The sequence below is a fragment of the Saccoglossus kowalevskii genome, chromosome 6, assembly GCF_978046115.1.
Source record: "Saccoglossus kowalevskii chromosome 6, keSacKowa6.1, whole genome shotgun sequence".
Lineage (NCBI taxonomy): Eukaryota > Metazoa > Hemichordata > Enteropneusta > Harrimaniidae > Saccoglossus > Saccoglossus kowalevskii.
Genome location: NC_140646.1, coordinates 5389561 through 5416816, shown reverse-complemented (window position 1 = coordinate 5416816; position 27256 = coordinate 5389561). Strand labels below are relative to the sequence as shown.

At 34.7% G+C, this 27256-nt stretch overlaps 1 protein-coding gene across 1 annotated transcript in view; it reads left to right on the top strand.

The window, feature by feature from the left end:
- Window positions 1-17800, top strand: part of LOC102807599 (atrial natriuretic peptide receptor 1-like) — a 136842-nt gene extending 119042 nt beyond the window's left edge. Inside the window, exons 12-18 of the mRNA XM_085499906.1 lie at window positions 7380-7560; window positions 8537-8677; window positions 8876-9068; window positions 12118-12292; window positions 14061-14159; window positions 14287-14378; window positions 16941-17800. Of these exons, the coding sequence (XP_085356032.1) occupies window positions 7380-7560; window positions 8537-8677; window positions 8876-9068; window positions 12118-12292; window positions 14061-14159; window positions 14287-14378; window positions 16941-17039 (980 nt within the window). The 3' untranslated portion in view covers window positions 17040-17800. The remainder of the gene's footprint in view (window positions 1-7379; window positions 7561-8536; window positions 8678-8875; window positions 9069-12117; window positions 12293-14060; window positions 14160-14286; window positions 14379-16940) is intronic.
- The last annotated feature ends 9456 nt before the right edge of the window (window positions 17801-27256 follow it).

The following is a 27256-nucleotide window of genomic DNA, read 5'->3' as shown; positions in this document are numbered from 1 at the left end:
GTTGGCAGTGACCATCGGTAATAGAATATGGGTATGTGTTGGTAGTGACCATCGGTAATAGATTATGGATATGTGTTGGCAGTGACCATCGGTTTTCGAATAGGGGTATGTGTTGGCAGTGACCATCGTTAATAGAATAGGGGTATGTGTTGGCAATGACCATCGGTAATAGAATAGGGGTATGTGTTGGCAGTGACCATCGGTAATAGAATAGGGGTATGTGTTGGCAGTGACCATCGGTAATAGAATATGGGTATGTGTTGGCAGTGACCATCGGTAATAGAATATGGGTATGTTGGCAGTGACCATCGGTAATAGAATAGGGGTATGTGTTGGCAGTGAACATCGGTAATAGAATAGGGGTATGTGTTGGTAGTGACCATCGGTAATAGAATAGGGGTATGTGTTGGCAGTGACCATCGGTAATAGAATATGGGTATGTGTTGGTAGTGACCATCGGTAATAGAATAGGGGTATGTGTTGGCAGTGACCATCGGTTATAGAATATGGGTATGTGTTGGCAGTGACCATCGGTAATAGAATAGGGGTATGTGTTGGCAGTGACCATCGGTAATAGAATATGGGTATGTGTTGGCATTGACCATCGGTAATAGAATATGGGTATGTGTTGGCAGCGACCATCGGTAATAGAATAGGTGTATGTGTTGGCAGTGACCATCGGTAATAGAATATGGGTATGTGTTGGCAGTGACCATCGGTAATAGAATAGGGGTATGTGTTGGCAGTGACCATCGGTAATAGAATAGGGGTATGTGTTGGTAGTGACTATCGGTAATAGAATAGGGGTATGTGTTGGCAGTGACCATCGGTAATAGAATAGGGTTATGTGTTGGTAGTGACCATCGGTAATATAATAGGGGTATGAGTTGGCAGTGACCATCGGTAATAGAATATGGGTATGTGTTGGTAGTGACCATCGGTAATAGAATATGGGTATGTGTTGGCAATGACCATCGGTAATATAATATGGGTATGTGTTGGTAGTGACCATCGGTAATAGAATAGGGGTATGTGTTGGTAGTGACCATCGGTAATAGAATATGGGTATGTGTTGGTAGTGACCATCGGTAATAGAATAGGGTTATGTGTTGGTAGTGACCATCGGTAATAGAATATGGGTATGTGTTGGTAGTGACCATCGGTAATAGAATAGGGGTATGTGTTGGTAGTGACCATCGGTAATAGAATATGGGTATGTGTTGGTAGTGACCATCGGTAATAGAATAGGGATATGTGTTGGTAGTGACCATCGGTAATAGAATAGGGGTATGTGTTGGCAGTGACCATCGGTAATAGAATAGGGGTATGTGTTGGTAGTGACCATCGGTAATAGAATAGGGGTATGTGTTGGTAGTGACCATCGGTAATAGAATAGGGGTATGTGTTGGTAGTGACCATCGGTAATAGAATATGGGTATGTGTTGGTAGTGACCATCGGTAATAGAATAGGGGTATGTGTTGGCAGTGACCATCGGTAATAGAATAGGGGTATGTGTTGGTAGTGACTATCGGTAATAGAATAGGGGTATGTGTTGGCAGTGACCATCGGTAATAGAATAGGGTTATGTGTTGGTAGTGACCATCGGTAATAGAATAGGGGTATGTGTTGGCAGTGACCATCGGTAATAGAATATGGGTATGTGTTGGTAGTGACCATCGGTAATAGAATAGGGTTATGTGTTGGTAGTGACCATCGGTAATAGAATATGGGTATGTGTTGGTAGTGACCATCGGTAATAGAATAGGGGTATGTGTTGGTAGTGACCATCGGTAATAGAATATGGGTATGTGTTGGTAGTGACCATCGGTAATAGAATAGGGATATGTGTTGGTAGTGACCATCGGTAATAGAATAGGGGTATGTGTTGGCAGTGACCATCGGTAATAGAATAGGGGTATGTGTTGGTAGTGACCATCGGTAATAGAATAGGGGTATGTGTTGGAAGTGACCATCGGTAATAGAATAGGGGTATGTGTTGGTAGTGACCATCGGTAATAGAATAGGGGTATGTGTTGGTAGTGACCATCGGTAATAGAATATGGGTATGTGTTGGCAATGACCATCGGTAATAGAATAGGGGTATGTGTTGGCAGTGACCATCGGTAATAGAATAGGGGTATGTGTTGGCAGTGACCATCGGTAATAGAATAGGGGTATGTGTTGGCAATGACCATCGGTAATAGAATAGGGGTATGAGTTTGCAGTGACCATCGGTAATAGAATATGGGTATGTGTTGGCAGTGACCATCGGTAATAGAATAGGGGTATGTGTTGGCAATGACCATTGGTAATAGAATAGGGGTATGTGTTGGCAGTGACCATCGGTAATAGAATATGGTAATGTGTTGGCAGTGACCATCGGTAATAGAATAGGGGTATGTGTTGGCAGTGACCATCGGTAATAGAATATGGTAATGTGTTGGCAGTGACCATCGGTAATAGAATAGGGGTATGTGTTGGCAGTGACCATCGGTAATAGAATATGGGTATGTGTTGGCAATGACCATCGGTAATAGAATAGGGGTATGTGTTGGCAGTGACCATCGGTAATAGAATAGGGGTATGTGTTGGCAGTGACCATCGGTAATAGAATAGGGGTATGTGTTGGCAATGACCATCGGTAATAGAATATGGGTATGTGTTGGCAGTGACCATCGGTAATAGAATATGGGTATGTGTTGGCAGTGACCATCGGTAATAGAATATGGGTATGTGTTGGTAGTGACCATCGGTAATAGAATATGGATATGTGTTGGCAGTGACCATCGGTTTTCGAATAGGGGTATGTGTTGGCAGTGACCATCGGTAATAGAATAGGGGTATGTGTTGGCAATGACCATCGGTAATAGAATAGGGGTATGTGTTGGCAGTGACCATCGGTAATAGAATAGGGGTATGTGTTGGCAGTGACCATCTGTAATAGAATAGGGATATGTGTTGGTAGTGACCATCGGTAATAAAGTAGGGGTATGTGTTGGCAATGACCATCGGTATTATAATAGGGATATGTGTTGGTAGTGACCATCGGTAATAGAATAGGGGTATGTGTTGGTAGTGACCATCGGTAATAGAATAGGGTTATGTGTTGGCAGTGACCATCGGTAATAGAATAGGGGTATGTGTTGGCAGTGACCATCGGTAATAGAATATGGGTATGTGTTGGCAGTGACCATCGGTAATAGAATATGGGTATGTGTTGGCAGTGACCATCGGTAATAGAATAGGGGTATGTGTTGGCAGTGAACATCGGTAATAGAATAGGGGTATGTGTTGGTAGTGACCATCGGTAATAGAATAGGGGTATGTGTTGGCAGTGACCATCGGTAATAGAATATGGTTATGTGTTCGTAGTGACCATCGGTAATAGAATAGGGGTATGTGTTGGCAGTGACCATCGGTAATAGAATATGGGTATGTGTTGGCAGTGACCATCGGTAATAGAATAGGGGTATGTGTTGGCAGTGACCATCGGTAATAGAATATGGGTATGTGTTGGCATTGACCATCGGTAATAGAATATTGGTATGTGTTGGCAGTGACCATCGGTAATAGAATAGGGGTATGTGTTGGCAGTGACCATCGGTAATAGAATATGGGTATGTGTTGGCAGTGACCATCGGTAATAGAATAGGGGTATGTGTTGGCAGTGACCATCGGTAATAGAATAGGGGTATGTGTTGGTAGTGACTATCGGTAATAGAATAGGGGTATGTGTTGGCAGTGACCATCGGTAATAGAATAGGGTTATGTGTTGGTAGTGACCATCGGTAATAGAATAGGGGTATGTGTTGGCAGTGACCATCGGTAATAGAATATGGGTATGTGTTGGCAGTGACCATCGGTAATAGAATATGGGTATGTGTTGGTAGTGACCATCGGTAATAGAATATGGGTATGTGTTGGCAGTGACCATCGGTAATAGAATATGGGTATGTGTTGGCAGTGACCATCGGTAATAGAATATGGGTATGTGTTGGTAGTGACCATCGGTAATAGAATATGGGTATGTGTTGGTAGTGACCATCGGTAATAGAATATGGGTATGTGTTGGCAATGACCATCGGTAATATAATATGGGTATGTGTTGGTAGTGACCATCGGTAATAGAATAGGGGTATGTGTTGGTAGTGACCATCGGTAATAGAATATGGGTATGTGTTGGTAGTGACCATCGGTAATAGAATAGGGATATGTGTTGGTAGTGACCATCGGTAATATAATATGGGTATGTGTTGGTAATGACCATCGGTAATAGAATAGGGGTATGTGTTGGTAGTGACCATCGGTAATAGAATATGGGTATGTGTTGGCAGTGACCATCGGTAATAGAATAGGGGTATGTGTTGGCAGTGACCATCGGTAATAGAATATGGGTATGTGTTGGCATTGACCATCGGTAATAGAATATGGGTATGTGTTGGCAGTGACCATCGGTAATAGAATAGGGGTATGTGTTGGCAGTGACCATCGGTAATAGAATATGGGTATGTGTTGGCAGTGACCATCGGTAATAGAATAGGGGTATGTGTTGGCAGTGATCATCGGTAATAGAATAGGGGTATGTGTTGGTAGTGACTATCGGTAATAGAATAGGGGTATGTGTTGGCAGTGACCATCGGTAATAGAATAGGGTTATGTGTTGGTAGTGACCATCGGTAATAGAATAGGGGTATGTGTTGGCAGTGACCATCGGTAATAGAATATGGGTATGTGTTGGCAGTGACCATTGGTAATAGAATATGGGTATGTGTTGGTAGTGACCATCGGTAATAGAATATGGGTATGTGTTGGCAGTGACCATCGGTAATAGAATATGGGTATGTGTTGGCAGTGACCATCGGTAATAGAATATGGGTATGTGTTGGTAGTGACCATCGGTAATAGAATATGGGTATGTGTTGGTAGTGACCATCGGTAATAGAATATGCGTATGTGTTGGCAATGACCATCGGTAATATAATATGGGTATGTGTTGGTAGTGACCATCGGTAATAGAATAGGGGTATGTGTTGGTAGTGACCATCGGTAATAGAATATGGGTATGTGTTGGTAGTGACCATCGGTAATAGAATAGGGATATGTGTTGGTAGTGACCATCGGTAATAGAATAGGGGTATGTGTTGGCAGTGACCATCGGTAATAGAATAGGGGTATGTGTTGGTAGTGACCATCGGTAATAGAATAGGGGTATGTGTTGGTAGTGACCATCGGTAATAGAATAGGGATATGTGTTGGTAGTGACCATCGGTAATAGAATAGGGGTATGTGTTGGTAGTGACCATCGGTAATAGAATATGGGTATGTGTTGGCAATGACCATCGGTAATAGAATAGGGGTATGTGTTGGCAGTGACCATCGGTAATAGAATAGGTGTATGTGTTGGCAGTGACCATCGGTAATAGAATAGGGGTATGTGTTGGCAATGACCATCGGTAATAGAATATGGGTATGTGTTGGCAGTGACCATCGGTAATAGAATATGGGTATGTGTTGGCAGTGACCATCGGTAATAGAATATGGGTATGTGTTGGTAGTGACCATCGGTAATAGAATATGGATATGTGTTGGCAGTGACCATCGGTTTTCGAATAGGGGTATGTGTTGGCAGTGACCATCGGTAATAGAATAGGGGTATGTGTTGGCAATGACCATCGGTAATAGAATAGGGGTATGTGTTGGCAGTGACTATCGGTAATAGAATAGGGGTATGTGTTGGTAGTGACTATCGGTAATAGAATAGGGGTATGTGTTGGCAGTGACCATCGGTAATAGAATATGGGTATGTGTTGGTAGTGACCATCGGTAATAGAATAGGGATATGTGTTGGTAGTGACCATCGGTAATAGAATAGGGGTATGTGTTGGCAGTGACCATCGGTAATAGAATAGGGGTATGTGTTGGTAGTGACCATCGGTAATAGAATAGGGGTATGTGTTGGTAGTGACCATCGGTAATAGAATAGGGGTATGTGTTGGTAGTGACCATCGGTAATAGAATAGGGGTATGTGTTGGTAGTGACAATCGGTAATAGAATATGGGTATGTGTTGGTAGTGACCATCGGTAATAGAATAGGGGTATGTGTTGGTAGTGACCATCGGTATGTATTGGTAGTGACCATCGGTAATAGAATAGGGGTATGTGTTGGCAGTGACCATCGGTAATAGAATAGGGGTATGTGTTGGTAGTGACCATCGGTAATAGAATAGGGGTATGTGTTGGTAGTGACCATCGGTAATAGAATAGGGGTATGTGTTGGTAGTGACCATCGGTAATAGAATATGGGTATGTGTTGGTAGTGACCATCGGTAATAGAATAGGGGTATGTGTTGGTAGTGACCATCGGTAATAGAATATGGGTATGTGTTGGTAGTGACCATCGGTAATAGAATAGGGATATGTGTTGGTAGTGACCATCGGTAATAGAATAGGGGTATGTGTTGGTAGTGACCATCGGTAATAGAATAGGGGTATGTGTTGGCAGTGACCATCGGTAATAGAATAGGGGTATGTGTTGGCAGTGACCATCGGTAATAGAATAGGGGTATGTGTTGGTAGTGACCATCGGTAATAGAATAGGGGTATGTGTTGGTAGTGACCATCGGTAATAGAATAGGGATATGTGTTGGTAGTGACCATCGGTAATAGAATAGGGGTATGTGTTGGCAGTGACCATCGGTAATAGAATAGGGGTATGTGTTGGCAGTGACCATCGGTAATAGAATAGGGGTATGTGTTGGTAGTGACCATCGGTAATAGAATAGGGGTATGTGTTGGTAGTGACCATCGGTAATAGAATAGGGGTATGTGTGGGCAGTGACCATCGGTAATAGAATAGGGGTATGTGTTGGCAGTGACCATCGGTAATAGAATAGGGGTATGTGTTGGCAGTGACCATCGGTGATAGAATAGGGGTATGTGTTGGCAGTGACCATCGGTAATAGAATAGGGGTATGTGTTGGCAGTGACCATCGGTAATAGAATAGGGGTACCTTAGTTTCAATATAAACATATATACATGAATAAACCATCATCGTCTTTCATTCAAATTCGATATTTAACGTTGATTGGCTCGAGAGCTTCACATTGTCTACACTAAGATTGCGCGCACAAGTCTCTAAGTGACGTCACAACTGTGACCGCCCACTTATTCAAAATGCCGATTGGATGATGTTGAATTAACTGATTAATATTAATTAGAACTCACGATGATAGCGCCATTTCGTTTCTGGATTGGTAAATTTCTGTCAATCATGTTGATTTATAAATATATATATATAACGCGTGTGCCTTTCACTATACACTAAGCACGTAATCTTGCTTTATAAAATCACAATACATGTTCACTATGATTTGCAGATATTGTAGAGCTCGTTAAAAACGGTGGCAAGAAGCCATTTCGTCCCCAAGTAGAACGTTCATCGGCGCCTGGTATGCCTCATTTACTGTATATAATGGAGAGATGTTTAAGTGAGAATGCTAACCATCGACCCGATACACAAATGTTGATGAGAATGCTACGCTCGGCTAATTATGGAAGGTAAATAGCATATAGAACATATGTAATGCACACATATTGTCCTCAGGGGCGGCGGCACGAAATTGTGCATGCGGGGGCAACATTTTGAAATCTAGACCCTCTGAAACGCTATTTCCTGCAGTTTGAGGGGCAAATTGTGCTGACACAAAGGGTTTCAGCTTGATTTCAGAAGGGCGACGCCCCCATCATTTTTTTCGAGGAGACGACTGGTACTACTGAATGTGTTCCACGGTTATACGAATTAACACAGTACTTCTCTGAGACAGTGTTTTCTACAATTGTGTCGATGAATTCAGTGACGACCATTACTTACATATAAAATCATATCCCTATAGTTTAGTACTAGAGTTTGTATCAAAGTTATCTATTTTCACTAACCACCAATTGACAATTTGTGGAAAATGGAACGCGATAGTTGTTTAGTAATTTTTGTGTTGTGAGTAATAATTTATTTTGATTTTTATAATATTTAATGAAATTATCAGTAAAGACTTTGACATGTGGATTTTGTCACCAGACATAAGTACCGACAGTAGTATAGTGGATATGTCAATCAATAAGTTCCTTTTCCTCGAGATGTCAAATAAATCACTACTTACTTTAATGGCGGCAGTCGTCGTACCGCGTCCTGTTTGATACTCATACTGTTTGGGACTGATAGCGACGTATATAACGCGTGTAAAATACATTGTTTATTTACATGAAATTCGAACACGCGCTGCGCGACGACCACCGCGCTTTAAGCCATCACTTATTTACATTATTTGTAGATGCATGCTAACTGTTCTAATGAAAGCCGACATCCAGTCTATTCAATGTATCTATATCCGTCATTTGTTATCCATTTTTATAGATATTTGTATTGACATTAGTCTAATATTTTGTTGTATCCACTCCACATGAAATGATAAAACATTGTACTAGTAATTGGAATTGTTTTTCACCGAAAAAAGATTTGTCGTATAATTTTTTTCAGACATGCTAGCATAATGGATAACATGGTTTTTATGCTCGAAACGTATGCCAATAACCTTGAAGATCTTGTCGCCCAAAGGACAATGCAACTCACGGAAGAAAAGAAAAAAACGGACGAACTGTTACATCGAATGGTACCACCGTGAGTATTAACTGTGTGTGAACTGATTCGACATTATATCACTGTTCAATAAATCATAGAAGGTGGATAATTCACAAACCGAATACAGACGTGATGAGGCTGTGTAATAAATAGATAGTAGGGTTATAGTCACAACCGGACATGGCATGTGGTGGTACGCACACCAAAATATTTGACATGAAACGTTTTGTTTTACAGATCGGTGGCTGAACATTTAAAGTGCGGGAAATCTGTGGAACCAGAAAGCTTTGACGACGTCACAATATTTTTTTCTGACATTGTTGGTTTCACGAGCCTATCAGCTATGAGCACCCCTATGCAAGTCGTGATGCTGCTTAACGATTTGTACTCTTTGTTTGATGGCATTATATCAAGTTATGACGTATACAAGGTGAGATATTTCATGGCAGTATATCAAGTTATGACGTTTACTAGGTAAGATATTTGATGGCATTATATCAAGTTATGACGTATACAAGGTAAGATATTTGATGGCATTATATCATGTTATGACGTATACAAGGTAAGATATTTGATGGCATTATATCAAGTTATGACGTTTACTCGGTAAGATATTTGATGGCATTATATCAAGTTATGACGTTTACAAGGTAAGATATTTGATGGCATTATATCAAGTTATGACGTATACAAGGTAAGATATTTCATGGCAGTATATCAAGTTATTACGTTTACTAGGTAAGATATTTGATGGCATTATATCAAGTTATGACGTTTACTAGGTAAGATATTTGATGGCATTATATCAAGCTATGACGTATACAAGGTAAGATATTTGATGGCATTATATCAAGTTATGACGTATACAAGGTAAGATATTTCATGGCAGTATATCAAGTTATTACCTATACAAGGTAAGATATTTCATGGCAGTATATCAAGTTATGACGTATACAGGGTAAGATATTTCATGGCAGTATATCAAGTTATGACGTCTACTAGGTAGGATATTTGATGGCATTATATCAAGTTATGACGTATACAAGGTAAGGTATTTCATGGCATAATATCAAGTTATTACGTTTACTAGGTAAGATATTTTATGGCAGTATATCAAGTTGTGACGTTTACTCGGTAAGATATTTGATGGCATTATATCAAGTTATGACGTTTACAAGGTAAGATATTTGATGGCATTATATCAAGTTATGACGTATACAAGGTAAGATATTTCATGGCAGTATATCAAGTTATTACGTGTACTAGGTAAGATATTTGATGGCATTATATCAAGTTATGACGTTTACTAGGTAAGATATTTGATGGCATTATATCAAGCTATGACGTATACAAGGTAAGATATTTGATGGCATTATATCAAGTTATGACGTTTACTAGGTAAGATATTTGATGGCAGTATATCAAGTTATGACGTATACTAGGTGAGATATTTTATGGCATTATATCAAGTTATGACGTATACTAGGTGAGATATTTTATGGCATTATATCAAGTTATGACGTTTACAAGATGAGATATTTGATGGCATTACTGAGTATATCAAGTTATGGCGTATACAAGGTAAGATATTTGGTGGGCATGGAAGCTGTGATGTTTTTCAATAAAGTAAACTTACTTACGAACACGTGTGTATATGTGCTATTTATCCGTTTTCAACGCATGAACCTTCCCCACGAACCCTGATATGTCGGTTGTATGTTTAGATCCAGACATCCGCGATTTAATAAAATTAAGAAATTTCAATATATTTTACCGGTAGTATATAAAGGTACACTTTACAAAAATACCCATGATATATTAATTATATAATTCATTATACAACCTGGACAAAAGAAATTCTTATTTTTCCTTGATATAATGATATGTTACTTTATGCGGAAATCCTAGTAAATGAGATTTTAAATAAGGGGGATTGTCATTTTTCCATTAATACTGTGCAACGAACTTGAAACAAAATTAATCGTTCGATCCAAACGACCTGCGTCCTTGGCAAACAAGTCTTATGGCCCTGGTGTTTCTGAGCGAAAATACCAGCGAAGATTCCCGGGGAACAAATATTCATGCTGTATTTCACTTTGATGTGGGAATAGGTGACAAAGGTCAAAACAAATATTTGGGGGAATCCGAAAACGTAACTTACTGCACGTGAATTTCACGAACTTGAAACAAAAGAAATCGTTCGATCCAAACGACCCGCGTCCTTTGAAATTAAGTCGGAATGTAATGCAAGTAATGCAATATCACGACGAATGTTCGCCTATTCTTCCATGTTTATTTGGCGATATGAATGATTCAGCAGAGCGCTTAGATAGGTTATTTATTAGAGGCGCCCGGGTAATTTAGCGTGAATGGCTTTCCGAGCGAAAAATGTCGGGGGTAAAAAAAAAGAAACTATTTTCGCCCATTCATCCATTTTCGGTAGTTTATTTATTAGAAGCGCCAGAGAACCAAAATTTGGGACGTGAATTATTTGGACGACAATTATAACCAAGAGGTGAGAGACTACTTACCGCGGCGACATGCAGCTACGGTGACTGCGACCCCAATCATATTTTAATTTTACTAAGCTAGGGAAAAACCCGTGTTTATGCTATGAGAAAGTGCAGATCTTGAACGTATTTTAGTGGGAATACATTTTTGCTTATCACGGCGAACGCATTTCAATGCGAGTGAATTTCCCTACTAACTTCTCTAATTGTATGCGGTGTCCAATATGGCGACCAAGGGCAAAAACATTTTTATACAAATTAGCTTAAGTTAGCGATAGGTACATGAATTTGAATCAAAATGATATCGGCAAGACAGCTACAGCCACTGAAACGTTATTGAAGGCAAATGAACACGTCAGGCAAAAAAGTCGTGGCGTAAAATTGAGGCACATACCATTTTGACGCTTGGGGGGAATGGAAATCAGTTGATTTGAGGGTGTCACAATAAGCGAGGGAGCAAATCGTGTTTATGCTACGAAAAAATGAAGACCTTGAACGTACTTTTTGGACTTTAGTACTAAGTCATTTTTGTTTGATTACCTAAGGCTTTTAGGTTCATGTGCTGCAAGTTACAGAGGACATACCAAAGCGGCCGTCCCTCAGCAAATAATGAAGCAAAGGAATTTTCGATGTCGAAATCGCAAAACTCCCCCTTTTTACGCAAACTGGAGAGTTCGAATTACTAAACGAAGTACAGGACAACGAAGCTTAGATATCCAAGAACCAACACATACAAAAAAATATCTCAAAAGTGAATATTCGTGGTGCATTTTACCTCTAACCGGACCGGAAGTGGGATTTTGTTAGTAATCTAAATATCCAAACATATTTTAGTAAAAGGTAGTAATCAAGTTGTGACGTATACTAGATAAAATATTTGATGGCATTATATCAAGTTCAGCCGTGGCGAATGTTTTTTTTTTATTACTTGAACAGAACTAAGCTATGATTGTATTTCTGTTTACCAAGGTGGAAACTATCGGCGATGCCTACATGGTAGCCAGTGGTTTGCCCATCCGTAATGGAAATAGACATGCTGGTGAGATAGCTACAATGGCACTGGATCTGTTGAGCGCTGTGTCCAAATTTACAATACGTCATCTTCCACACAAAGTATTACAGCTTAGGATTGGCATTCATTCAGGTACTATGAGGACGTCCTCATGCATTCAGGTACTGTGAGGACGCCCTCATTCATTCAGGGGTTCATTCGACTTGGAAAGTCATGATTAGGCTACACCGATTTAATTTTATGGATGACATCCGCGCGCGCATTAGTTTTCGCCTGTTCTCAAAAAAAACCTCCGATGACGAGTCTCCACAGATCGGTTTTCTGTTCGGAACTTGCCGACTCATATTGTCGCAAAGCGCCGACTTGTCGTAAAACTCGTTTTATACTACCTCAAAACCAAACTCCGCACAGTTAGATGCGCGTTACGTAAAGCGCAAAGACCTATGGGAAAGAGATTGCCTCAAAACATGCAAATTTTGCCATAAGTGATCCAACATGGCGACCACACCACCAAAATACGTGAGCATAAAAGTTCAGAGGTGAAACGGAGGGATTGTTGTAGACTGGTACGCAATTGACGTTGGCCAGGGAGACGTTTACACAGCTATACGAGAGGTCGGTAGCGGCAAGCGAGTTTCGCCCAGACAACTTTGAGAACATATTGTCCAGAGTGGCTGTCCCGCGTTTCTTCTGCAATGATGAGAGAAATGGGAGAGGAGTGGAGGTGTATGGTGGCATAAAAGTCGGTCAGGCGACAAATCAGTTCGGTTGCTTTGTCTGCATTGAAGTCGACAAAACTGCAACGAAAGCAGCAGAAGCTCCTTGGCCGAAGTCCCCTTATTATTTTTTTTTTCATTTTCTGATTCAGATAATTTGCTTGCACACACATTCAGTAATATTTTGATCATATGACCCATCTTCATCAAGATACATGTACATAATTTTCTGCATCCAAATTTTTGCTGACTCTCTGTTGGTGTTTTTTTTTTCAATATCGAGCCTCTTATAATTTGTTACATAGTTGAAGTAGTTCTAGAGCATTTGTGTCTACACTTAGTCTATCTGAAGTGTCACTTTAAAAGCTGTAGTTTGAATGTCAAAGAAGTTAATTTCCAGGTTGCTGTTGACAAACTTATTGTTCATTTTTAATTTTTTTTTTTTTCAATACAACACAGTGAGTTTTTCTTTATTATTGAGTTGATGTGTATGCCTTTGGCAAAGCTAACATCTGACTTATCCTCTTGCCTTTTCAAAATCAAAAGTGATGATACCTGTGACAGTAATACAGTACGAAATGTGTACATCAGCATGTGCCTCCTACAAATTAAGACTTGTTTTTTTTGATACACTGTGGTTAAATTCGTAATAATAGCTCCGTAGTCCTGTTGTTTTAGCTGCATTTTTTTTTTTGGCCAAATTTTTTTTTCGCCCTCTCGCATTAGTTTTGGGGCCTTCAGAGGATGTCATCCATAAAATTAAATCAGTGTGGTCTTATGATTAGTTCACGCCATTACTGAAATCGAGGCTGTAAACAAATTACAGAATCAATCATGATTGTTCTTTTTTAACCGTACACTTTCACTCAATTTTACGAAATGATGTAAAAGTGTATAAAATAGCACATGAAATTAGCTAAAATTTGTAAACTTTTTGAAAACCTTTATATACTTGCTGTCCGACATCTTTAATCGGGTTTCATAGCGGGATTGTTCAGATTACCGATCACGAAATATACTGTGAGGACGCCCTCAATGAACCGATTGACACACTATGAGGACAATTTTGTTGGACTGCCAGCAAACTATATTGTCGACAGACTGCCAACAAGCTACTAAAGTAGTAGCAATAATTTTTGATTTTGTTTTTTTCTTTAAATACTCATTTGTCTTAAATATGATAGGAGCATGTGTGGCGGGAGTTGTGGGCCTAACTATGCCACGATATTGTCTGTTTGGTGACACGGTGAATACGGCATCAAGATACGAATCTACGGGCGAAGGTATGTTGGTTTTATTCTCTCCAACATGTTGACGTAAGCATGTAAATGACCGTGCTGCTACAGTCGAAAGTGCTCCACACAATATCGCTAATATGTTGACTTATTTTTTAAATACATCTATGTTTAGCTCTTAGGATCCACGTAAGCCTCACAACTATAACACACCTAGACGAGCTTGGTGACTATAAGTACGGAAAGAGAGGATTTATCGAAATGAAGGTATTTATAATGCTTCCGATAAGATCCATGAGTCATGTCGTTCCGAAACTCATATTGTAGTTTTCTTTGTTCGTAGGTGAGTTTATATGGAAATTGAGACTCGGATTCATTTGTTGTCATTTAGTGTTTTCGTTTGTTTGCTTGTTTGTTTGTTTCAGATGTTATATCAATTATTATATCGATATATTTATATTCCCATGTCAAACTCACGATATATTTCTATTCCCATGTCAAACACATGATAGATTTCTATTCCCATGTCAAACACATGATAGATTTCTATTCCCATGTCAAACACACGATATATTTATATTCCCGTGTCAAACACACGATATATTTATGTGCCCATGTCAAACACACGATATATTTCTATTTCCATGTCAGATACACGATATATTTCTATTCCCATGTCAAACACACGATATATTTATATTCCCATGTCAAACACACAATATATTTATATTCCCATTTCAAACACACGATATATTTATATTCCCATGTCAGATACACGATATATTTATATTCCCATGTCAAACACACGATATATTTATATTCCCATGTCAAACTCACGATATATTTCTATTCACATGTCAAACACACGATATATTTATATTCCCATGTCAAACACATGATATATTTCTATTCCCATGTCAAACACATGACAGATTTCTATTCCCATGGCAAACACACGATATATTTATATTCCCATGTCAAACACACGATATATTTATATTCCCATGTCAAACACATGATATATTTCTATTCCCATGTCAAACACACTATATATTTATAGTCCCATGTCAAACACGCGATATATTTATATTCCCATGTAAAACACACGATATATTTATATTCCCATGTCAGATACGCGATATATTTCTATTCCCATGTCAAACACGCGATATATTTATATTCCCATGTAAAACACACGATATATTTATATTCCCATATCAGATACACGATATATTTCTATCCCCATGTCAGATACACGATATATTTCTGTTCCCATGTCAAACACACGATATATTTATATTCCCATGTCAAACACACAATATATTTATATTCCCATGTCAAACACACGATATATTTATATTCCCATGTCAGACACACGATATATTTCTATTCCCATGTCAAACACACGATATATTTCTATTCCCATGTCAGATACACGATATATTTATATTCCCATGTCAGATACACGATATATTTATATTCCCATGTCAAACACACGATATATTTCTATTCCCATGTCAAACACATGATATATTTCTATTCCCATGTCAAACACATGATATATTTATATTCCCATGTCAAACACATGATATATTTCTATTCCCATGTCAAACACATGATATATTTCTATTCCCATGTCAAACACATGATATATTTCTATTCCCATGTCAAACACATGATATATTTATATTCCCATGTCAAACACATGATATAATTCTATTCCCATGTCAAACACATGATATATTTATAGTCCCATGTCAAACACGCGATATATTTATATTCCCATGTAAAACACACGATATATTTATAGTCCCATGTCAAACACGCGATATATTTATATTCCCATGTAAAACACACGATATATTTATATTCCCATGTAAAACACACGATATATTTATATTCCCATGTCAGATACACGATATATTTCTATCCCCATGTCAGATACACGATATATTTCTGTTCCCATGTCAAACACACGATATATTTATATTCCCATGTCAAACACACAATATATTTCTATTCCCATGTCAAACACACGATATATTTATATTCCCATGTCAGACACACGATATATTTCTATTCCCATGTCAAACACACGATATATTTCTATTCCCATGTCAAACACACGATATATTTATATTCCCATGTCAGATACACGATATATTTATATTCCCATGTCAGATACACGATAAATTTCTATTCCCATGTCAGATACACGATATATTTATATTCCCATGTCAAACACACGATATATTTCTATTCCCATGTCAAACACATGATATATTTCTATTCCCATGTCAAACACATGATATATTTCTATTCCCATGTCAAACACATGATATATTTATATTCCCATGTCAAACACATGATATATTTCTATTCCCATGTCAAACACATGATATATTTCTATTCCCATGTCAAACACATGATATATTTCTATTCCCATGTCAAACACATGATATATTTCTATTCCCATGTCAAACACATGATATATTTCTATTCCCATGTCAAACACACGATATATTTCTATTCCCATGTCAAACACATGATATATTTCTATTCCCATGTCAAACACATGATATATTTCTATTCCCATGGCAAACACATGATATATTTCTATTCCCATGTCAAACACATGATATATTTCTATTCCCATGTCAAACACACGATATATTTATATTACCATGGCAAACACATGATATATATATCTGTTTCCGTGTCAGACTGACGATATATTTCTATTCCTATGTCAAAACACATGATATATTGCTATTATATTCCTATATCAAACATTCTAGCGATTCACGTTCAATTTATTTCACTTTCCAGGGGATAGGCACTCAAACGACATATTGGCTGACAGGAAAAAGTAATTTCGACAAACCCCTACCAAGAGTGGAGGACGTAAACTCGGTACTGGTAGACTAATTCTCTGATGGACACTAAAATTGCTTGTGGCATTCATCAAAATTATCAAATACGAACTTCTTTGACCCGAATGAGTGATCTATATACAGACTTTATTGCAACATTGTTTATTTTATTTCACCGTGAAATCTTACAACTGCATCCAGTACTGCTATAAGAGAAGACACATTGAAATCATTTATGTGCGACTGGGTGTACATCCAGTACTGCTATAAGAGAAGACACATTGAAGCTAATGTGAAAGAATTGTACTTATTTCTAAAACAAAAATTAAAAATATTTATCAAGTACTTATAAATAAATACCTTATGAGAAATATTTTTCTGAGGTTCGTTGCTATCTGCCAAAAAGTGAATCGTATAAGTATAAGTCACTTAGCAACTTGTGATTTTGTTGTATGTCATATTTAGTGGGGACGAAACAATTATTGACAGTAAAAGATACAGGTTATTGCTATAATTATTTTCAATAAACTGACTAAATTTATTGAAATCAAACTTATTTTTTCACGAACGATTTATGTAATTCAAAAATAGAACATCTAATTCAAATAGTGCATTCAATTAAATTGATTGTTGTGTATTTGGCCCTATATAACACTAGACCTCACATTACAAATTTATTTGAAATGTACACTATGCATTGTATACAACACGATGAAAAGAGACTATGTAATGAGGGATTTATCATATCATATTAGATTAAATGAGTGTAGTGGTATGGAAATTACGGAAAGAGTGTATTAAATTTGATCTCATGAATCACGAATTTTGATATTTGTCAAAATAACTAATATCAGAATCAGTGGCACCCAAATCTTATTATCGGGTCCAATCCATATTATTTGCATACATGAACGCAGATTATCTTCAGTTCATTACCTGCCACGAAGAAAATGTTTTTTTTTTTTAATTTGGAGCCATCAATACGACAAAACGACAATTGTAACTAAATTTAAATTCCATCAGCGGCGTTCACACATCTCACATGTAATCAAATCACTGCATTGGATATGATTACAGGTTGGGAGAATTAGGAAAAGCGATGTCCGCATACGTGACTTAAAACGAAAACATGGAGCAAACATTCAGATTTACCATATTTCAAACATACTTTTTCTACTTTCAAAAGAAGAATTTGTTTACGTTCTATGAAATGGTCAGTGAGTGGCGTCACACCATACTACGTGATATTTCGATATGTCCGCAGCTTTTCTTTTGAAATATATCAGATGCTCTGATCATAAACAGGTCTAAAAATGCATTAAAAGTTATTATGAAGTGAAATAGCCAAATCATATGCTTGTCTAGTGACTATTTTGGGACATTTTTAGTAGTTCAAACAAGTATTCGAAACATTTCTTATATGTATGCAAGAAAATTGGAACCTGCCACATTCTCCCAAACTACTTCCTAAAAATGCTTTACAATATTTTAGCTGTACTCTCTCCATCACCTGGTATTTACTATGCCCCCATATTTCAGCATCATAGCTTAAAACAGGCAAAACCATACTATCAAATAATTTAAAATAATCTTGGTGAGGCAAGCAGTTTTTCTTATCATACGAAAAATTGTGTTCATGTCCTTTCGCGCTTGTTGTGTAAGCGTGGTTGCGCTTTACCCCAAGTGTTTCTACTTGAAATAAGTATAGCCAAATATTTATAGTACCCAACGGTTTACAGGATTGCCATTTAGAAACCATTTTCACTTCTTTTTAAGATTACTAGTTCTATGATTGTACATAATAAACCAATGAACATTGTCATGCGATTTATGACCAATTTTACAAGTAGGCTTCTACGGTAACCTTTTTTGTTTGAATATTGCCACATACAAATGAACAAGTCAAAATGCTGTACAAGCAAATTGACGCTACGAGGCTAATTTAACACACAATGCGATGTAAAACTGAGGTAGTATGGGTGTCGTTTGTGCATTTATTTATATCGCGTTTTTAAGGATATAAACTCATTATAAATGAAAAAAATGTGGTAATTTTTCATTATTATAAATAACGATGTTTCAAATCAATTATATAAGAATCATCAGTTAACGTAGTGGTTTTGTTTATATACAATCCGATTCGTAATACAAGATATTGTATACATATATACAATCCGATTCGTAATACAAGATATTGTATACATATATACAATCCGATTCGTTATACAAGATATGGTATACATATATACAATCTGATTCATTATACAAGATATGGTATACATATATACAATCTGATTCGTAATACAAGATATGGTATACATATATACAATCAGATTCGTAATACAAGATATGGTATACATATATACAATCCGATTTGTTATACAAGTTATTGTATACATATATATAATCCGATTCGTTATACAAGATATCGTATACATATATACAATCCGATTCGTTATACAAGATATGGTATACATACCGGTATATACAATCCGATTCGTTATACAAGATATGGTATACATATATACAATCCGATTCGTTATACAAGATATTGTATACATTTATACAATCCGAGTCGTTATACAAGATATTGTATACATATATACAATCCGATTCGTAATACAAGATATGGTATACATATATACAATCTGATTCGTAATACAAGATATGGTATACATATATACAATCTGATTCGTAATACAAGATATGGTGTACATATGTACAATCAGATTCGTAATACAAGATATGGTATACATATATACAATCCGATTCGTTATACAAGATATGGTATACATACCGGTATATACAATCCGATTCGTTATACAAGATATGGTATACATATATACAATCCGATTCGTTATACAAGATATTGTATACATTTATACAATCCGAGTCGTTATACAAGATATTGTATACATATATACAGTCCGATTCGTTATACAAGATATGGTATACATATATACAATCCGATTCGTTATACAAGTTATTGTATACATATATATATAATCCGATTCGTTATACAAGATATCGTATACATATATACAATCCGATTCGTTATACAAGATATGGTATACATATATACAATCTGATTCGTTATACAAGATATTGTATACATATATACAATCCGATTCGTTATACAAGATATTGTATACATATATACAATCCGATTCGTTATACAAGATATGGTATACATACCGGTATATACAATCCGGTTCGTTATACAAGATATGGTATACATATATACAATCCGATTCGTTATACAAGATATTGTATACATATATACAATCCGATTCGTTATACAAGATATTGTATACATATATACAATCCGATTCGTAATACAAGATATGGTATACATACCGGTATATACAATCCGATTCGTTATACAAGATATTGTATACATATATACAATCCGATTCGTAATACAAGATATTGTATACATATATACAATCCGATTCGTAATACAAGATATGGTATACATATATACAGTCCGATTCGTTATACAAGATATGGAATACATATATACAATCCGATTCGTAATACAAGATATTGTATACATATATACAATCCGATTCGTAATACTAGATATGGTATACATATATACAATCCGATTCGTTATACAAGATATGGTATACATATATACAATCTGATTCATTATACAAGATATGGTATACATATATACAATCTGATTCGTAATACAAGATATGGTATACATATATACAATCAGATTCGTAATACAAGATATGGTATACATATATACAATCCGATTTGTTGTACAAGTTATTGTATACATATATATAATCCGATTCGTTATACAAGATATCGTATACATATATACAATCCGATTCGTTATACAAGATATGGTATACATACCGGTATATACAATCCGATTCGTTATACAAGATATGGTATACATATATACAATCCGATTCGTTATACAAGATATTGTATACATTTATACAATCCGAGTCGTTATACAAGATATTGTATACATATATACAATCCGATTCGTTATACAAGATATGGTATACATATATACAATCCGATTCGTAATACAAGATATGGCATACATATATACAGTCCGATTCGTTATACAAGATATGGTATACATATATACAATCCGATTCGTTATACAAGATATGGTATACATATATACAATCCGATTCGTTATACAAGATATTGTATACATATATACAATCCGATTCGTTATACAAGATATTGTATACATATATACAGTCCGATTCGTTATACAAGATATGGTATACATATATACAATCCGATTCGTTATACAAGATATGGTATACATATATACAATCCGATTCGTTATACAAGATATTGTATACATATATACAATCCGATTCGTTATACAAGATATTGTATACATATATACAATCCGATTCGTAATACAAGATATTGTATACATATATACAATCCGATTCGTAATACAAGATATGGTATACATATATACAGTCCGATTCGTTATACAAGATATGGAATACATATATACAATCCGATTCGTAATACAAGATATTGTATACATATATACAATCCGATTCGTAATACAAGATATGGTATACATATATACAATCCGATTCGTTATACAAGATATGGTATACATATATACAATCTGATTCGTAATACAAGATATGGTATACATATATACAATCAGATTCGTAATACAAGATATGGTATACATATATACAATCCGATTCGTTATACAAGTTATTATATACATATATATAATCCGATTCGTTATACAAGATATCGTATACATATATACAATCCGATTTGTTATACAAGATATGGTATACATACCGGTATATACAATCCGATTCGTTATACAAGATATGGTATACATATATACAATCCGATTCGTTATACAAGATATTGTATACATTTATACAATCCGAGTCGTTATACAAGATATTGTATACATATATACAATCCGATTCGTTATACAAGATATGGTATACATATATATACAATCCGATTCGTAATACAAGATATGGCATACATATATACAGTCCGATTCGTTATACAAGATATGGTATACATATATACAATCCGATTCGTTATACAAGATATGGTATACATATATACAATCCGATTCGTTATACAAGATATTGTATACATATATACAATCCGATTCGTTATACAAGATATTGTATACATATATACAATCCGATTCGTTATACAAGATATGGTATACATACCGGTATATACAATCCGATTCGTTATACAAGATATGGTATACATATATACAATCCGATTCGTTATACATGATATTGTATACATATATACAATCCGATTCGTTATACAAGATATTGTATACATATATACAATCCGATTCGTAATACAAGATATTGTATACATATATACAATCCGATTCGTAATACAAGATATGGTATACATATATACAGTCCGATTCGTTATACAAGATATGGAATACATAGATACAATCCGATTCGTAATACAAGATATTGTATACATATATACAATCCGATTCGTAATACAAGATATGGTATACATATATACAATCCGATTCGTTATACAAGATATGGTATACATATATACAATCTGATTCGTTATACAAGATATGGTATACATATATACAATCTGATTCGTTATACAAGATATGGTATACATATATACAATCCGATTCGTAATACAAGATATTGTATACATATATACAATCTGATTCGTTATACAAGATATGGTATACATATATACTATTCGATTCGTAATACAAGATATTGTATACATATATACAATCCGATTCATTATACCTGATATTGTATACATATATACAATCCGATTCGTAATACAAGATATGGTATACATATATAGAATTCGATTCGTAATACAAGATATTGTATACATATATACAATCCGATTCGTAATACAAGATATGGTATACATATATATAATTCGATTCGTAATACAAGATATTGTATACATATATACAATCCGATTCGTTATACAAGATATGGTATACATATATACAATCCGATTCGTAATACAAGATATTGTATACATATATACAATCCGATTCGTAATACAAGATATTGTATACATATATACAATCCGATTCGTTATACAAGATATTGTATACATATATACAATCCGATTCGTAATACAAGATTTGGTGTACATATATACAATCAGATTCGTAATACAAGATATTGTATACATATATACAATCCGATTCGTTATACAAGATATGGTATACATATATACAATCCGATTCGTAATACAAGATATTGTATACATATATACAATCTGATTCGTTATACAAGATATGGTATACATATATACTATTCGATTCGTAATACAATATATTGTATACATATATACAATCCGATTCATTATACATGATATTGTATACATATATACAATCCGATTCGTAATAAAAGATATGGTATACATATATAGAATTCGATTCGTAATACAAGATATGGTATACATATATACAATCCGATTTGTAATACAAGATATGGCATACATATATACAGTCCGATTCGTTATACAAGATATGGTATACATATATACAATCCGATTCGTTATACAAGATATGGTATACATATATACAATCCGATTCGTTATACAAGATATTGTATACATATATACAATCCGATTCGTTATACAAGATATTGTATACATATATACAATCCGATTCGTTATACAAGATACTGTATACATATATACAATCCGATTCGTTATACAAGATATTGTATACATATATACAATCCGATTCGTAATACAAGATATTGTATACATATATACAATCCGATTCGTAATACAAGATATGGTATACATATATACAATCCGATTCGTTTTACAAGATATTGTATACATATATACAATCCGATTCGTTATACAAGATATTGTATACATATATACAATCCGATTCGTAATACAAGATATTGTATACATATATACAATCCCATTCGTAATACAAGATATGGTATACATATATACAGTCCGATTCGTTATACAAGATATGGAATACATATATACAATCCGATTCGTAATACAAGATATTGTATACATATATACAATCCGATTCGTAATACAAGATATGGTATACATATATACAATCCGATTCGTTATACAAGATATGGTATACATATATACAATCTGATTCGTAATACAATATATGGTATACATATATACAATCAGATTCGTAATACAAGATATTGTATACATATATACAATCCGATTCGTTATACAAGATATTGTATACATATATACAATCCGATTCATTATACATGATATTGTATACATATATACAATCCGATTCGTAATACAAGATTTGGTATACATATATACAATCCGATTCGTTATACAAGTTATTGTATACATATATATAATCCGATTCGTTATACAAGATATCGTATACATATATACAATCCGATTCGTTATACAAGATATGGTACTCATACCGGTATATACAATCCGATTCGTTATACAAGATATGGTATACATATATACAATCCGATTCGTTATACAAGATATTGTATACATTTATACAATCCGAGTCGTTATACAAGATATTGTATACATATATACAATCCGATTCGTTATACAAGATATGGTATACATATATACAATCCGATTCGTAATACAAGATATGGCATACATATATACAGTCCGATTCGTTATACAAGATATGGTATACATATATACAATCCGATTCGTTATACAAGATATGGTATACATATATACAATCCGATTCGTTATACAAGATATTGTATACATATATACAATCCGATTCGTTATACAAGATATTGTATACATATATACAATCCGATTCGTTATACAAGATATGGTATACATACCGGTATATACAATCCGATTCGTTATACAAGATATGGTATACATATATACAATCCGATTCGTTATACATGATATTGTATACATATATACAATCCGATTCGTTATACAAGATATTGTATACATATATACAATCCGATTCGTAATACAAGATATTGTATACATATATACAATCCGATTCGTAATACAAGATATGCTATACATATATACAGTCCGATTCGTTATACAAGATATGGAATACATATATACAATCCGATTCGTAATACAAGATATTGTATACATATATACAATCCGATTCGTAATACAAGATATGGTATACATATATACAATCCGATTCGTTATACAAGATATGGTATACATATATACAATCTGATTCGTTATACAAGATATGGTATACATATATACAATCTGATTCGTTATACAAGATATGGTATACATATATACAATCCGATTCGTAATACAAGATATTGTATACATATATACAATCTGATTCGTTATACAAGATATGGTATACATATATACTATTCGATTCGTAATACAAGATATTGTATACATATATACAATCCGATTCATTATACATGATATTGTATACATATATACAATCCGATTCGTAATACAAGATATGGTATACATATATAGAATTCGATTCGTAATACAAGATATTGTATACATATATAGAATTCGATTCGTAATACAAGATATGGTATACATATATACAATCCGATTCGTAATACAAGATATGGCATACATATATACAATCCGATTCGTTATACAAGATATGGTATACATATATACAATCCGATTCGTTATACAAGATATTGTATACATATATACAATCCGATTCGTTATACAAGATATTGTATACATATATACAATCCGATTCGTAATACAAGATATGGTATACATATATACAATCCGATTCGTTATACAAGATATGGTATACATATATACAATCTGATTCGTTATACAAGATATGGTATACATATATACAATCTGATTCGTTATACAAGATATGGTATACATATATACAATCCGATTCGTAATACAAGATATTGTATACATATATACAATCTGATTCGTTATACAAGATATGGTATACATATATACTATTCGATTCGTAATACAAGATATTGTATACATATATACAATCCGATTCATTATACATGATATTGTATACATATATGCAATCCGATTCGTAATACAAGATATGGTATACATATATAGAATTCGATTCGTAATACAAGATATTGTATACATATATACAATCCGATTCGTAATACAAGATATGGTATACATATATAGAATTCGATTCGTAATACAAGATATTGTATACATATATACAATCCGATTCGTTATACAAGATATGGTATACATATATACAATCCGATTCGTAATACAAGATATTGTATACATATATACAATCCGATTCGTAATACAAGATATTGTATACATATATACAATCCGATTCGTTATACAAGATATTGTATACATATATACAATCCGATTCGTTATACAAGATATGGTATACATATATACAATCCGATTCGTTATACAAGATATGGTATACATATATACAATCCGATTCGTTATACAAGATATTGTATACATATATACAATCCGATTCGTTATACAAGATATTGTATACATATATACAATCCGATTCGTTATACAAGATATGGTATACATACCGGTATATACAATCCGATTCGTTATACAAGATATGGTATACATATATACAATCCGATTCGTTATACAAGATACTGTATACATATATACAATCCGATTCGTTATACAAGATATTGTATACATATATACAATCCGATTCGTTATACAAGATATGGTATACATATATACAATCCGATTCGTAATACAAGATATGGCATACATATATACAGTCCGATTCGTTATACAAGATATGGTATACATATATACAATCCGATTCGTTATACAAGATATGGTATACATATATACAATCCGATTCGTTATACAAGATATTGTATACATATATACAATCCGATTCGTTATACAAGATATTGTATACATATATACAATCCGATTCGTTATACAAGATATGGTATACATACCGGTATATACAATCCGATTCGTTATACAAGATATGGTATACATATATACAATCCGATTCGTTATACAAGATACTGTATACATATATACAATCCGATTCGTTATACAAGATATTGTATACATATATACAATCCGATTCGTAATAAAAGATATGGTATACATATATAGAATTCGATTCGTAATACAAGATATGGTATACATATATACAATCCGATTCGTAATACAAGATATGGCATACATATATACAGTCCGATTCGTTATACAAGATATGGTATACATATATACAATCCGATTCGTTATACAAGATATGGTATACATATATACAATCCGATTCGTTATACAAGATATTGTATACATATA